General features: G+C 41.7%; 1 protein-coding gene across 1 annotated transcript; it reads left to right on the top strand.

Annotated features, from left to right (window-relative positions):
• The first annotated feature begins 1,565 nt into the window (after positions 1-1,565).
• Positions 1,566-4,981, top strand: snai1a (snail family zinc finger 1a). Its single transcript, XM_030777227.1, has 3 exons — positions 1,566-1,800; positions 2,266-2,772; positions 3,583-4,981. The coding sequence occupies exons 1-3, from the start codon at positions 1,725-1,727 to the stop codon at positions 3,768-3,770; spliced, it is 771 nt and encodes a 256-aa protein (XP_030633087.1). The 5' UTR covers positions 1,566-1,724; the 3' UTR covers positions 3,771-4,981.
• Positions 4,982-13,327: the final 8,346 nt, after the last annotated feature.

The following is a 13,327-nucleotide window of genomic DNA, read 5'->3' as shown; positions in this document are numbered from 1 at the left end:
TCAGAAAAAATGTCTTTGTTGTGATAGATTAAGTGATTGAGGGTGAAAATCTGTTGCATTTTGAAGTACATTTGTACATTTAGAGGAGTTATTTGTCTGATCATTGTAATAGTAGAATGGAATTTCTGTTGCTTGCAAATTACTTCAGTATACTTCAGTTCTTTTGTTATTCATTTTATACAGTCCTTTTTGTTTGTCCAATATTAAAATTGAAAATTCTCTTCATTGTACAGAAACCTGATACAACCTTGAATTTTATTAAAGAGGTGTGCTTTTGCTACCACCCAAAGCACAAGGATACTGCACTAAAAACAAAGCTACAGATGATTTTTATTCACACTCATGTCCAGGACATCTAACCCAAAGGATTGTTGACGATATGGAGAAGAGATGTCCATCCATCATCCTGAAGAATTGCTGGCTTACTGCTTGTAAGACTGGGAAAACAAACCACATGCACAAAAGAATTGTTATGTAGATATGAGGGGAATTTTTTATGTAATCATTATCAGTTCAGTCAGAATTTATTTGGATGCTCAAAAATGTTACACTGAGGGATTGTGTGAACTCTACAGACTATGAAATGTCATTGTAACCCCCAGCATGCAGGAACATTAACACACAAGGCCAGCTTAATTAATTTCAGGAACAGCTGGCAATGGTTCCGCAAATATCAGTAAAGATGTAGGCACTCTTATATAATAAGATAACATTATTTCCTCTATAATTTCCATCGGTCAAGCCTTCCTCTCTAACAAAATGTACCCTCAGAAAACAAGCTAAGCAGTTTACTGGAGCCAGTAAATGTAGACGAAAGGTGAACGCTCATCCTTTATCGGGGCACACATCACCTAACATGGGCACATTCTGCCACCTACTGGACAGTTCGAGCATATTTAACACGCTCAAAACAAATTCTGAATTAGGACAAGTCTGAAAGTTATCTCTTATACTTAAGATAGAGTTCGTACTGTAATTTATTGTAGATATTCTGTATAATGTCACTTTACATAAAACACACCAATAGAATTGTCATAAATTGTCACTGGCAAGAGCACCTGTTAACTGAATAAATACAAAAACGTTGGCTCATGAATGAGCGTTTTACTTTATTATTCTAAAACCCATCCCATTGTTTTATTGTTCAATTGACCAGACGACGGAACATCGTCAAGGGCTCCCTAACAATGCATCTGAATGGACAGTCGTTTTAGTTTTTCAGCACGCCGCTAGCCTACTTTGACCTGGAAAGACAGCGATGAATTTGGAAGTCTAATTTACATTATCTTTGTAGGTATGGATAAATTTTGAACAATAGGATATCAGATGTATATTACTTGCGAAAGACTCACTTCACACCTATCACTCATCTAACTGCGGAGTAATTTAGCCTACTTAGCACTGACGACATCGATTGCAGTAGGCTGTGCCCAGGGCGGGTCTTAGCTGTCGTATTCCCACATACACTGTCATACTACTTTAAATGAGAAGCCTTCACAGTCTACCCAAATAATTCTGGTCTATAGACAGGCTTGGTACTGTGATCTGCACTAACTCTGCGAAAATTAAGATATCCAGCACATTCACCATTTTTTTACGTAGCAGTATTACTTTTTCTAACTTCTTCAGGAAGTTTGACTCCTCACATTAGATTCAAGTTCACCTTTTCATCTGCGGGATTTACTTCTGGACATTACTGGAATCTATAACCTAGAGAGATCAGTATGCCTCGGTCTTTCTTGGTCAAAAAATATTTTACCAACAAACGACCGAATTATAGCGAACTGGAATGTCAGAATGGTAAGTTACAAATCTGAAACAATTTTTTAAAAATTAAACAAAAAAAAAGTAATTGATATTCCACCAAGTCTAGAAACAAGTGAATTGTTTCACTTTTAGCTAAAACGAGTGCCGAAACGTTCATTGCATGATCAGCCACGTAGCCAGTGAGGGGGAAAAAAAGTTAAACTGAACCACTGGAATCATTTTAGTTGTCAGTTCTGAAAAAGTCTTAGACGTTCGTAAACAGGATGAGCCTCGTTCTTCCATGAAATGCCTTTTCAACCAGACAGTGCACGTATTCTTCAGCAACCCCGTGCACACATTTAAGATGCATTCATGTGAGATGCGCATGTGCTGAAGTTTTTCACTAACAGTTTAGTTGGAGAAATCGCAGAGTTAACTGCTGACACATGATGTCATGTACTCAGATATTCATTGTTACTGTAATATTATTCTAATTCAGTCCTTTACCCTAACTTGCAGACACCCTGCCTGAGAGATACCCGCTAGCAGAACTTCCAACAGGCAATGGTGGCTTTCCAGTCACCTGTTTAACAACTGGACTGGTCTGGGATGTGAGTTTATTGCCTGCCCTTCATGTTCCTGCCTCCCCAGAAAATCATTCTTCAACCCCAGGGCCACTGGACCTCAGTTCCCCATCCAGTGTGAGTTGTAGCAGCAGTGGGGAAGAGGATGAAGGACGTACCTCTGACCCACCCAGTCCTGAGCCAACAGACAGCTACCATCCCCAACAACAGCGTCCACGACGCGGCAGCAAGACCAGAGCAGGCCCCAGAGAGGACAAGAGAGAAACCCCTGTCACTGCAACACGCCCTGCCTTTTTTTGTAAACACTGTCCCAAAGAGTACAACAGCTTGGGGGCTTTGAAGATGCACATTCGTTCACACACATTACCCTGTGTGTGTCCAACCTGTGGGAAGGCATTTTCCAGACCTTGGTTGCTGAGGGGGCACATTCGCACACACACAGGTATTGCTACTCATATGGAGATAGATGTAGTCATCTGAATAACTTTTCCATGGAATCTGGTGATTAAAACAAAATTATTTTTAAATATACCATGTTCTAGCACATTTGTGTATCTTAGCCATGTCAAAGAGATTGTAACGATCTCTGATCTGGCTTGAGGGTATTAGCTCTGATGTCAGAGGCCACTGTAAGAACTGATTAGTTTAAGACTCTGCGTAGTGATACAATCATGTGAGGAGACTTGACTGATTGCTCTCTTCATTGATCACTCATTGTGTTATCAGCATCGTGAACAATGGCTTAGTGGGAGTAATCTTCACGGTAGCATTCACATGAAGCAGCATGTGGATAGCATTGTGATAAAGGGATCAAAAAGCACAGGGAGCAAATCTTATTATCATTATTTCAGACTACTTACTTGTTTTGTGCCCCTTACATTAGTTTGTGGCTAATTCAATCAGTCTGACTGAAAGGAGTTATTAAGTACTGTAGTTTACTGAATGTTTTGTCAGATGGCTTTACAGAATCAAAGATAACTAAGTGGGTTTAAAAAAAAAAACATATTTATATTTTAAAACTTGTGGGATATACAATGTGACATCAGTGAATTCAGCTAAAACACGACAAAACCTCTATAAAGACAAATGTTTAGCACTGTGTCAAAACTGATGCCAGCACACCATACTAACATGACAAAGTAAAGACATTTTATTTCCATTTCATTTTTTTCATGTTTATATCCTGTTTCATTTTAAAGATCAGTGGAAACAGAAAGAAATGATGAACAACTCTTTGCTTTTATCTCTTCAGGAGAACGTCCTTTCTCTTGCCCGCACTGTAACCGAGCTTTTGCCGATCGCTCGAACTTGCGGGCGCACCTGCAGACACACGCAGACGTAAAGAAGTACCAGTGTGGCACGTGCTCCCGCACCTTCAGTCGCATGTCCCTGCTCCAGAAACACAGCGCAGCAGGCTGCTGCAGCAGCAGCTCGGCATGAGAGAGCGCAGCAGTGGAGACCATTATGAGCTACATTTTCCATTGAAGTATGGAGAGCAACGTTTCCGTAATGATAGAAGCGTTTATTTAGGACATGCTGGCTTTTCTGATAAAATAAATTCTCCTTGTGTCGCTCCACAGTAATCACGAGTAGACGCAACACAGCCTGGGTGACAAGAGAGGTCCATAAGTCAAACATTTCAGACTTTTTAAACTTTAAATGGTGGACGGGCTACACATTCCCAATCCATTTTTTTTGGCCTCCCCTTCAGGACACAAATAAAGGAAATGTGGAGGGGTGGTGCTGCAGGTCTACTATTCATTACAGTTGTCCATGAATGTGTCTTAGTGCCAGGCAACTTGGGATTTTGGCCCAGAGACAGCTGCCATCAGGTGGGGGGAGGGTTGGACACATAGCCTGGGTACGTCTCTCAGCATGTCACACACACACACACGCACATGCACGCACACACACACACACACACACACACACACACATATACGTGGAAAGACAGCTGTGCTCTGTACTGTGTTGCGGAGGCAGTATGCTAACAGGTGCGCTGGCCCTGACCTTCACTGCCATGATAACAGGTGACATACATCCCTTTTCCTGAGAATACATGGAGAGGATTAATGGATAAAGGAAAATGAAGTCAGTGTATCCTGTTTAATAGTTGGTTTGAATGAGATTTTTAAATCTTTTTTAAGCACCCAGATCTTAATTATTGTGCAGGGCTCAGTTTGTTTTGTATGTGAATTATAGTCTTCCTGTTGTCAGTGATTAACTTTTATTTTTTAAATACAATTCAATTTTCCAGCAAGTGTTAATCTTGTGCCATTTTTTTAAATGCAAAAGATAAGTTGATAGGATGTTTTAAATGAAAGCCATTTCTATAAAATATACAGGTATTAAAGAGTTTGCGTAAATACCTCATTTGTTTTTGGTTATAATAACAATACATTGCAGTATTAGCCTTTAGCAGGAAGATATTAATTTGGTGAGGACCAGAGGCCTCTCTAAAGGAAAATTCTTGAATATTCTGTCCAGTCTCATTCCTGACTGATTCTACCAAAGAGACCAAATTATGATATCAGAGAGCAGGTGAAAATGAAGTGCCTGTCCTATGTACCAGACCAAAGACAATCAGTGAGAGATTCTGTGTTTTCCATCCATTTTGTTACCAAGTGCAGTGCAATCTCTAGATTTTATGATATTTCAACTCTTTCTGAATGTACAGTCTTAAATTTGCATTCAATAAAGTAATTTATGTTTTTAAAAAAGCATTTGTCTTTTGTTATTGATGTCTTTTATCTCTGGTGCTTTGTCAGTTAATTATATTAGCATATGGTCAATTGGGTAACAAATTCTTTAAACAAGACAGATGTTTTCTTTCTTCCAAAGTCGACACAGATAGCTTTTATTTTCTTTTTATTTAAATGAATACAAAAAAAAAAACATTCGCTCCTCTGGAAACGTCTAAATAATGAAGCTGTTTCTGGATGAATAGGTAGATGTATCACATCTCTGATGAATGGATGCGTTCTTTACTTGTTCTCAGTTGAAAGGCGTCTGTTTGTGACTTCTGTTTGTTTGGTGGCAGGTGAGCAGGTGAATACACTGAGTGACAGCACAGGGACAACTGCATGCACCTGCTCCACCGCAGCACCTGTCATACACTCTTCCCACTCACTCTGAGTAAACAGCGCAGCTGACTAACAACCGCCTGCCACTCCATCCCACGTCTGTCTGTGTGAATAGCATGCATGTGCGATCAGGTCGATCCCTTTCACATGAACGTTGAATAAATTAGGCTTTTTTTTTTTACGTTGTATCAAGATGGTTTGGTAGATAATATATAAACGATAAAATTCATACGAATGTTCCTAACGTTCACTCCATGCAAAGTAGAGCAGATCTTCGAAGACAAATCGCTCGTGGGCAAGCAAATGGAATTTTTTGTATATATTTTCATGAGGGTTTGAGAGCAAATCTAAAGTGCTCTAGGGGAACTGCAGACCTGTTGGCAAAGTCAAATCTAGGTATGTATCTGAGAGCTGAACAGCAGGGGCCAGACGGTGAGTCAGAGCCTGTCAGACTAGCTGAAGTTCCCATAGCCTCCTGAGTGTTTAAGACCCAAGAAGCCCTGAGCAAATGAAGTACCGAATGAGGTAAACCCTCCTTCCCCCTGTCTGCTCCATATATAGTATTCAAACCACAAACTTTTACACAGATTCAGTTATTTTCCCCTCATTGTTATCAAGATATCTGCAGTTTAATAAGTACATCATCACAGGCATACATGTGGAAATTGCTGGCACAGGAATTACTGGTGGAAAGATTTTACAACGCTTGAGGGGTGTGGGATAGTGAGGAGAAGGGGCTCTAAGAACCTTGGCCCACGTACTGAGTTTAGTGATGTAATCAGACTAGGCCTAATGCTTTCAGTGCTCTGCAGCTGAGACAGGATCCACTCCTTCAACATCTCCAATAAAAAGCAGAAAACAGCTGTGTCAAATGGAAGCAGAACAGTTACATGTGGTAGATTCGTAGCGTGCCCAGAGGCAAGGGTGAGGCTGCTGAATGAATTGGATGACAGTACATGCCAAGTTGTATTGAGTAACCTAAGGAAATCTGAATAGGCTTTCTAAGGAGTCAGAAAAAAAATATATATATATTTGAGACTTAAGTCTTGAAGTCTGTTGGTATTCAAGTAACAGCCAAATTCCAGACTAACTGTGATAAAAAAAAAAAAAAAAAAAACCTTGAAGGCTTATGTTGTGCTAACATGTTAGTAAGCTCCCAGCTCTGAAAAACCTCACTGTAATGTTACCCGCAGCAAAATTTAGAAGCGCATATTTCTCTCTTTGCTGAGAAATGAAAACTAAATATGCGCTCTCACACTCATTCCTTGGCGATAATAAGATGCCTGGCTCTGAAATCGGAGAACTCCTCCCCGCTGTGTGTTCCCAAGTGCCAGAACGTTCACTGTAATTTACCATAAGTGGCTGCTGCTCATGCCATAAAGCATGTGTTTAACATTCCAACTCTCTCTCTCCGGGCCTGTGTGTGCTTCTAAGACTGTCTCTCTATCCCTGGCCCTCTTCTTGTTCCTCATGGCTATTTATGTATATATATAAGTATACATTGATTGTGAGATGTGTTTTTTTTTTTTTTTGCCTCAATGCAAGTCTTGCCTCACTTCTCGGGAGGATCATCTCTCTCCCTTAGAGACAGCCAGTGTCCCAGGCAGGAAATGGGAGTTTACATTGGCCTGCTTAGCAGAGAGAGAACAAGTGGGCTGAAGTGCTCCGTTCTCCAGCAGCATCCCATCCCCCAACACTGTCTCCCTCCCACGCCCGCTCTCCCAGTCAGCCAGGGGGGAGAGCCGCCAGGGCTCAGGGCCTGGGATACAGGAAGAAGCTGTCAGGCTCCTATAAACATGACTTGTCCTGCAACCGTGACACATAGAGCCTGGGGGGTACGCTTCGTGGCTGCCATTACTGTCTATATTAAACACACACCGCTCTTCTTCACAGTTACAATTGTTCACTGCTCTTCTCCAAGACCAACTCGTGTGACTAAATATAGTGACAAAGCATCTTTGAACTTTCTGTATTATCCCTAACAGTCGCTCCACTTCGGTGACACATTTCAGGACCCGCATTTAAGATGAACTGGATTTGACAAGATTCCTTCGTGCACGTAAACAAATCACCAAAATGACAGAGGTAGGTGTGTGTTAGATCATGTTCTGTGGGATATGAGCCGTGTCCTCTCAAGGCAGGCGACGTTGCCACATCATCGTAACATTTTGCACACTCGTCTTCAGCTCTGTCTGTCAAGGAGCGAATTCAAACTCATCACTCCGGTTCCTGAGAACAGGCTATATATTCTCTCTGTCTTTGAGTCTCCCATGTATAATCACATTTTAGCAAAACAATAAACAACAGTAATGAAGCTTCATGAGTTCTCTCTGATGGCTGCGGACTAGCCTAGAGGGCCGTCGGGGAGTGGTGCTGGGGGAATGGAGAGGCCTTATTACAGAATAATGAATCACACACTCAGTCACAGGGTTGCCTGGGATGAATGTGCTCTCTGTTGGTTTTCCTGGAGCAGTGAGTTTACTAACCAATGACGCAGGCTACACTTGATCAGAGACATGTGTTGCTGTGGACTCGGTGCCAGTGAGAAGCTCAGAGAGGGGGAGTCGTGTGAGGATGCATGGCGCCTCTGCTCTCCCTCTCTCTCTCTCTCTCTCTTTGACATTGCCTCACACTGAGACTGCGGCTGGATGGGGAGGGAGGGAAGGGGGGGATATGCTGGGAAAAATAAACCATGTAAATTCAGGGCAGGAAGCACGCTGCAGCAAAGTGATCCTAATAAACCATACTTGTGAAAAAAAAGCCCCTCCCTCTATGTGTGCACCATTCACTTTCTGTACAGTTACTTCCCCAACATGTCTCAAGACTCAGCTCAAATCCATATTATGCTCATCACGCAAACAGCTCCCAATCAGTAGAGATAATATCTAGTGAAAGAAGGATCATGAAAGACTCTGAAATTATTACTATCAGTGGTATTTCACCACACATTATTACAATCATTGTTTTTTGGTAAGAAATTACAAACTGCTGATATACATGATTGATGATAAATGGTTATTGCTCAATCAGATGTAGAGGTTCTTCTTTTGTGAAACAGAAGTAGTCGTCAGAAGTGAAAAAAAAAAATGTCGCTGACTGTACACATGAATGTAGGTGTTGGCTGATATACTGGAACTGAAAGGAAGTGAGGCACATGGAGGATGTTGTCCAATTTTAGGTTCTGCCCTGTGGGTCATAACGTGTTCCTGACCACACTGGCTTGTATCCTGTGCTAACTCCCTGCCTTTACCCAGGGTTTTCCCCCTACGCATGTGTGCCTAAGCAGAGACAGTGGAGTGTCACAGTTCACAGGACCAAATCCAGATGGACAAGTGTCAAACTTTTACTGACACAAACATCAATGAAATTCTTCTCAGCCCTGACCCTTTGACACTAAAATCCCCTCTTGTCATTGACTTGAGAACTTTTGTTTAGAGTTTTCTGGGAGAGAGAGAGAGAGAGAGAGAGAGAGAGAGAGAGAGATGGTGTAGTAAGGCACAATATGAACATACTGGGTGGGTTATGTGGGAAAATGAGAACATGAGTGGAATGTAAAGAAGTCATGGCTACTTATTAAAAGCTGAGGACACAAATCAATGATGCTCTTGTTCGCTACAGAAACTCTAAGGACCTCTGCAAGGCACATGAGTCTACTAAATACAAGTGGCCTGTGTCTGTGTCTCCATTTTAAGTAAAAAAGGCCAACAAACACTCAGACACACAGCCGTTAAGTGCTGTCTCTGAACTTCACACCTTGCTCTTTTCTGCGATACCCACAAATTCTTTTCTTCTACAGAGGCCAAGGCTGCAACCATATTTTGACACGAAGCAATTTCCAACCTTTCAGTCACTCTTGTCTGTAGTTTATTTCTAATCCAAAGAAAAAGACCAATCTGATCCTGTCATCCTGTTGTTCGTAAGTGTCTGACAACCTAGAATCTTAAACTAACATATTATGAGAAAGAGAGGGGGGGTGTTATTTATTAATGGCATGGATTTCAGACAGGAAATGAGATGAAACTGTTCCAAACCTACTAAGGGGTACTCACACAAACACACACAGGAAGCTATACACCCCTTTTCTTCTCTTTCTCCACTTTCAGCCCCTCTTTACAACACACATGCTGAAGTGATTATCCTGCAGCTTGTTGTTTTCTCTACCCAAGAAAAATGTTGAAAGATTTGCCATCCAGTTCAGCTTTAGGATATGGGAAGTTAGCCTGAAATGTAAAGAATGCAATGGAGCATGTGAAAACACACAAGAAAGTCTCCCTTAAAGTCTCTGAAGAGTAAAAACACTTCTGAGATAGATTAATAGATTTACTGTATTACAATTATGTCAGTAAAGACAGCACCATTGTCTAAAACCGAGCACCAAATGTCCCGAAGTCCTTGACGTCAAATTGAGATGCTGTTGGTGGCCCATGAAATCGAACCATGAAAAGGAGAATTCTGTTTCTAGGACTCTGTTATTTTCCATGCTCATGTATGGATTTAGGACATAGAACAAACACAGTTGTCTGAAAAGAGACAAACCCTTGACCTTTATATAGAAATGTAACCATCTATGAGGAAGGACCAAACCTAACAGCGCCTTGTTTACCAGCCCAGATGTAAAAGACTATATTAAGAACAGCCATTCTCAGGCTCCCAAACAACTTGAGTTCTTCCTCTTTGGCTGCATTTAACAGCACCAAGATAACTGCCCAGCCTTTCACAACACCACCTTAATGCAAAGCTCCATCAAAAGCATCCTGCTCTCACTGCACCACTAAATGACTAACACTTGTTCTCAAGTGTGGACATTCGCACCTTGGATCAAAGTTTCACAGACAAGGGCTTTGGTCACACATGAGTGAAGGACTGCTAACAGTAACACCCCCTCCCCCTGCCCCCCCCTCCCCCAAATGCCAGGTCTGACTGCTCACACCACCACAATAGGTCTATGGAAGCAAATGCTGAAACACCTGTCTTTTCAAGCCCAGTGATGGCTGTCTGAAACAATCACCTGTGCAACATCAGCTGTGGGAAGCATTCTTACTTTAGGATGCAGGAGTGCTGTGGTGTAGTGTGAAATGTGTTGTGTTCAGTTAGGTGGAGAGGTTTTTTTTGCAACTTTCACAGCAATCATGAGGTAACACACGAATGACAATCAGCAACAGAAACAGTAATATGTGAATTTGAGAAACAAACAGTAATAAAAAAGGTGCTTACTTGAACAGCAATCTTCAAACAACATGTAGTTTTTAAGTTAGTTCCATGTTTATTCCATTTATTTCACACATTTTAAGTTCTACGGAATAAAATATTCACTTATCTGACAAGACCATTAATTTGTTTGTTTAATTTTAAGATTACCTTGGCAACAATGTATTTCATATGTACAGCTCTGAAAACTGGAGATTCATGTAAACTGAGCAACAGAACACACAGTTAGGTATGAAACAATGCAAAAAATCAGAGAGTGGAAAGGAATAAAAGAGAGATGAAGAGAAAGAGGGAGACATCAGAGAGCCAAGACAGGAAATCCCTGAGCAACCTGACCTCCATTTGAGCTCCACCAGCATCAGGCCACAGTTCACATCCACTCTGTGTCTAACTCCTAAAACACACACACACTCATGCACACACACACGCACACACACACTCACACACTCACACACACATGCACACACACACAAATGCACGCGCGCGCACACACACACACACACATGCGCACACGCACACGCACACGCGCACACACACACACGCACACACACACACACGCACACACACACACGCACACACACGCGCACACACACGCACACACACACACGCACACACACGCACACACACTGGTGGGGAGAGATCAAACGCTCTGTGGTCCCCATGGTCATTTGGTCATTTAGAACAGTTCTGCAAAAACAGACAAAGAGGCACCTTTCCTGAGGGGTTATCTGAAAGCCAAATGTGCCCCACATTTCTCAGTACTTTACTTTTAAACATATCTCTGAGGTGTATCCACTTACTGTGTGTGCTATCAGACACAGATAAATATACAACACAGATGTATTAAGTCAAGCAAATTGCATTCATTTGTCTTAAACTTTGTCCATGTACAAAGGGGCAGATCTGGGTGTTTATTGGAGTTTCTCACCCCTCATAATCCTACATTCCTTTGCTCTCATCCACAGTGGAGGGAACAGGGTTTTCTCTATCATCTGCCCATTCAGTCCTCCACTCATGCTCTTCATGTGATTCCAATACAGAGACAGCACTCTCAGTGAATGTCTCTGTGTGTAAATAAGTGTGTAAATGAGCGTGTGTGTGTGTGTGAGAGAGAGAGAGAGAGGGAGAGAGAAAGCGAGAGAGAGAGAGAAAGCGAGAGGGAAAGAAAGAGAAAGAACATTAAGAAACCATATACATTGTAACATTACATACATTTTACGTGACTGTGCAGTCTTTCAGTTAAAACTGTAAAATATAATGTACATTCAGCAATGGGTGTGTGTGTGTCATACTCTAATTATCCCATGTGGAAATTATGTTTTGCCATTCCCATTCACCCAATTTATGTTCTGGCTTAAAAAAAAAACTTAATTAAACTCTCCCGACAGTGCACATGTATATACAGAGAACATCTTTCTTCACAGTAAACACATATCATGAGGTCATAATGGAATGTGTCCCATTGAAAGAGCAAGAGGAAACTGAAGGCAGCTGAGAGTCTAGCAGACTTTTCCTGGATGGGCAGTGTTTTAGTAAGGGAAATGGCAAGTGTAGGGACTAGATGGGGGCGGCTGAGGCACCTTGCAACAGCTGGTATGAATTAGTCGGGGGTGTACTTGGGGTGGAGAGAGAGAGAGAGGCACATAGACTGCTGGCGCCAATAGTGGGCCAGCAGGTCAGGGTAGATGAAGATTACCCAAACATAAGCGGGCAACCATGCCCTCCGGTGGGAGCGCGAGGAGGAGGGTGAAGGGGTGGAGAGGGTTCCTGCCTCACAGAATTTCAGCTACAGGATAGGGAGGCAGGAGCACTTCCACTTCCTTTCAGATAACCCCTTCCTGTCCGAACGTCACACAGAGAAAATCCTTTGAGAGGGGAAAAAAAAGAAACATTAGTCAGTGAGAGGTTTTTTTTTGTTGTTGTTTTATTTTTGAAAGATCTAATCAATGATACGCCATTTTCTCGTTTTCACTGCTGACTGTTAACCTGCGGTTAAATATCTCAGCTAGTGTGCTGAGGTGCAGTTTACACTGCATCACGGAGATACGAGCCAGCGATGATGACTGCAGGATTTTACTGCGAGGGAAAACAAAATTACAACAGCGTGGATGTTTAAATAAAACTCTAAATATAGGATTTTTATCGGGGCTGGAAGCCAAGTATTGTATAAACACTCTCAGCCAGGCTGCCTGAGTGCTGGGCGGGAAAGAGAGGGCTCATAAACAGACTCCATTAGAGAGTGCGAAAGTTGCATGTGGTCCCTCATGTGCAGGGACTTTGTCATTTACACTACATTCACACATATGAAAAGGGTTTTCTCAGTCTACCTGGTCATGTTTGACACAATACTGGTGTGTGAACTCACGGACAATACTTTGAAAAAAAATATTTACTTGGACTCTGAAACACATTTGTCTATAGAAATCTCATAATATGAGAATAGGCGATTACACCACAAACACTTTCTGTAGCCCCTATGCCTACATCAAACCATGCAAAGTTTATAAACAATGCAAAGTACAGTCACAGTATATTCCTTAAATCACAGTTGTTAAAGACAGCAGTACATTAAAAAAATGAAATAAAAACGCTGATCTAGAGGTGCAAAAATCAAAACAACACAAACAATTATTATTGTTGTCGACACTGGCTGCAAATCATCTTCAATGATGTATGTTCATGATGCCATATCAGCTTTTTTGGTAT

This window comes from Chanos chanos, chromosome 6 (assembly GCF_902362185.1).
Source record: "Chanos chanos chromosome 6, fChaCha1.1, whole genome shotgun sequence".
NCBI classification, from domain to species: domain Eukaryota; kingdom Metazoa; phylum Chordata; class Actinopteri; order Gonorynchiformes; family Chanidae; genus Chanos; species Chanos chanos.
The sequence above is the reverse complement of the archived record's forward strand: the minus strand, read 5'-3'. Positions and strand labels throughout refer to the sequence as shown.